We start from the raw sequence: 2,857 nt of genomic DNA on the forward strand, positions 1-2,857 counted from the left end.
ACAGCTCCTCCTCTGGGCTGTGTCTCTGAACCGAGCTTCCTCATCACAGAGCACGCCTCCCCACCCCCCACCGCCCCGCCTCACCACTCCAGCAGCAACAACTAGCAAACACCCGGTGAAAACCATGTCTACTGAGCTATACTACTTCTCAGTGCAGCCACATGTATCCTGAGTTGCAATTTTTCCAAAACCGATCTTGTATAATGTTGCTGCTTTTTACATTATCATTACAACAAAGCAGGCTACAGCACTCCAGGTTGTAAACATGAGAGAAGTGGCTGTGATGACGTGCTGAAATGGGTGTGATGGGATCAGAAAGAGGTTCTTAAAAAGATAAAGGCCAATTTCAAGGTGTTAGAAATGAAAATGAATAAGTCGAGTTTATTTTTGATTTGAACATGAAAACAGCGTTTTAATAACAACTGAAGTAACATAGTTACTTTATTATGGTATAGAATTTCAACACATGCCTGGGAAACACATAATATTGCCCCTTTAAAGCAGGTTAAGAGAGCCTGGAGAGGTGAAGATATGTTTTAGAAATCTGTGTGTTAAAGCTCATCAGCGCAAACTGGATCTCTTCCAATAGTTTAACTCAAACTTTCATCTCATTTAACCTGAAACTAAAAGTCTGGTATGGTTATACTCTTCTGTGTATTTATCACCATTCTGCAGAGATTTATCTCTCTATTTTATGTTGTGATTTTTATTTTTCGTTCTAGTCGTACGTCAATTGATCACATTCAAAAGATCAGTTACAGGAACAGTTATGCTTTTGTTGCACACTGCTGGTAAAACAAGATGTAACTCTCCTGCGTGTCCTTCAGGACTTCACCATGACTCTGTACCTGCGTCACTACTGGAAGGATGAGAGGCTGTCGTTTCCGTCTCACAGCAACCAGAGCCGGACGTTCGACTCCCGACTGGTGAAGAAGATCTGGGTTCCCGACGTCTTCTTTGTCCACTCCAAACGCTCCTTCATCCACGACACCACCAACGAGAACATCATGCTGCGGGTTTACCCCGACGGGAACATCCTCTACAGTGTCAGGTACAAAGCAATGCGACTGAAGGCGAATGTTTATATATTTTAGCTTTTCTCTGCCTGTGGCTCAAAAGTCTTGCATTCAATTAGAGTCAAACCCTGGAAATATAACAGTATGTTAAATGGAAAATGGTGGGAAATGCATGAAGTTTTGTTTCAATGTGTTTCAGGGCGACTGTAACAGCTCTCTGCTCGATGGACTTCAGCAGTTTTCCACTGGACACTCAGAACTGCTCGCTGGAGCTGGAGAGCTGTGAGAAAACACACAATTTACCCAAACTGGACCGCTGCTGGTCCTCACAGCAGGACATCCAACGGGTGACTGAAGGGACACCCCGTCCTTCTGTTTCTGTCTGCAGATGCCTACAACGAGAACGACCTGATGCTGTACTGGAAGAACGGGAACGACTCCCTGAGGACAGATGAGATCGTCTTGTCTCAGTTCTTCATCGAGAATTTTCATGCCTCCAGCGGCCTCGCGTTCTACAGCAGCACCGGTGAGTCGATTACATCCTTCCTGATTTTAGGGTTTCGTTTTGTGGTCTTATCCTCACAATGAGATGACTTCCTGTAGTTTTAATCAAACTAACCATCTGATTCTGTGGTCTTTAATTGTGATGGAASTACTAAAACTAAATCAAACAAAAAARCGTCTTTTTGTTTTTGTCTGACAGGTTGGTACAATCGTCTCTTTATAAACTTCATCCTGCGGCGGCACATYTTCTTCTTCATGCTGCAGACGTACTTCCCCACCATGCTGATGGTCGTCCTCTCCTGGGTCTCCTTCTGGATCGACCGGAGGGCCGTTCCTGCTCGAGTGTCTCTGGGTAAAACACACATTTGCTACGAACTAAAATATGTTTATATGAAACACTTCTACAACCCTACACAAAAAGATTACACAGTCACTATTAAAAAGTATTTTTACATTTTGCTTATGTTGTACATTTTATACCTGCGTGTTTTAATTTTTTGTTGTTTCACACCTTCGCCATTCTTACATTTCAATGATTGTTTTGTTTTAATATAAATTTAAGTTAGAATTTTCAGCTRTGTGCAGATCAGTCACAAAAAGCATTTTACTGCAAGTTGTGCTGTGTATTACTGTGTATTACTGTGTATGTGACAAATAAAATTTGATTTGCTTTTAGAGTGCTAGGACATTGATCTGTATCCAAAATTTTTACCCAAATTCAACACTTCTAAGACGAAAGAGATGATTATTGACTTCAGGAGGAGGAAGTTTGACCTGCAGCCACTTCACATCAGGGGAGAGTGTGTGGAGAGGGGGCCCAACTTCAAGTTTCTGGGCGTGCAACTGGACGAAGATCTCCGGTGGAGCTCTAACACTACAACAGTAGTGAAGAAGGCTCAGCAAGGTCTCCATTTTTTAAGGATCCTTAGGAGAATGAAACTAAGGAAGGAGCTGCTGGCTGTCTTTTATCGCTGCTCTATTGAGAGTGTGCTCACTTATTGCATCTCTGTGTGGTTTTCAAGCTGCACCATGGCGCACAAGAAGGCCTTACAAAAAGTTGGTAACATCGCCCAGAAAATCATTGGCGACACACTCCCATCCCTGGAAGACCTCTACAAAACCTGCTGTCTCAAGAGGACACGCAACATCCTAAAAGACAAAACGCACCCAGGACACCGGGTGTTTGAGCTGCTGCCCACCGGCAGGAGATCCAGGCTGCTGAAATCACAGACCAACAGACTCAGGAACAGTTTTTACAGCAGGGCAATAGCCCTACTGAATGCACACTGACCCTACATTGTACTATTATCGTTTTATTATTTTATTTTATTTTATTT

General features: G+C 43.0%; 1 protein-coding gene across 1 annotated transcript in view; it reads left to right on the plus strand.

The window, feature by feature from the left end:
- The window catches only part of LOC106533890 (gamma-aminobutyric acid receptor subunit rho-3), a gene marked incomplete at its 3' end in the record, with an annotated part of 40,003 nt that overhangs the window by 32,642 nt on the left and 4,504 nt on the right, over window positions 1-2,857 (plus strand). The window contains 4 exon segments of the mRNA XM_014030351.1: window positions 828-1,051; window positions 1,216-1,298; window positions 1,405-1,542; window positions 1,720-1,872. Coding sequence (XP_013885805.1) covers window positions 828-1,051; window positions 1,216-1,298; window positions 1,405-1,542; window positions 1,720-1,872 — 598 coding nt within the window.

This window comes from Austrofundulus limnaeus, unplaced genomic scaffold (assembly GCF_001266775.1).
Source record: "Austrofundulus limnaeus strain Quisiro unplaced genomic scaffold, Austrofundulus_limnaeus-1.0 Scaffold1045, whole genome shotgun sequence".
NCBI lineage: Eukaryota > Metazoa > Chordata > Actinopteri > Cyprinodontiformes > Rivulidae > Austrofundulus > Austrofundulus limnaeus.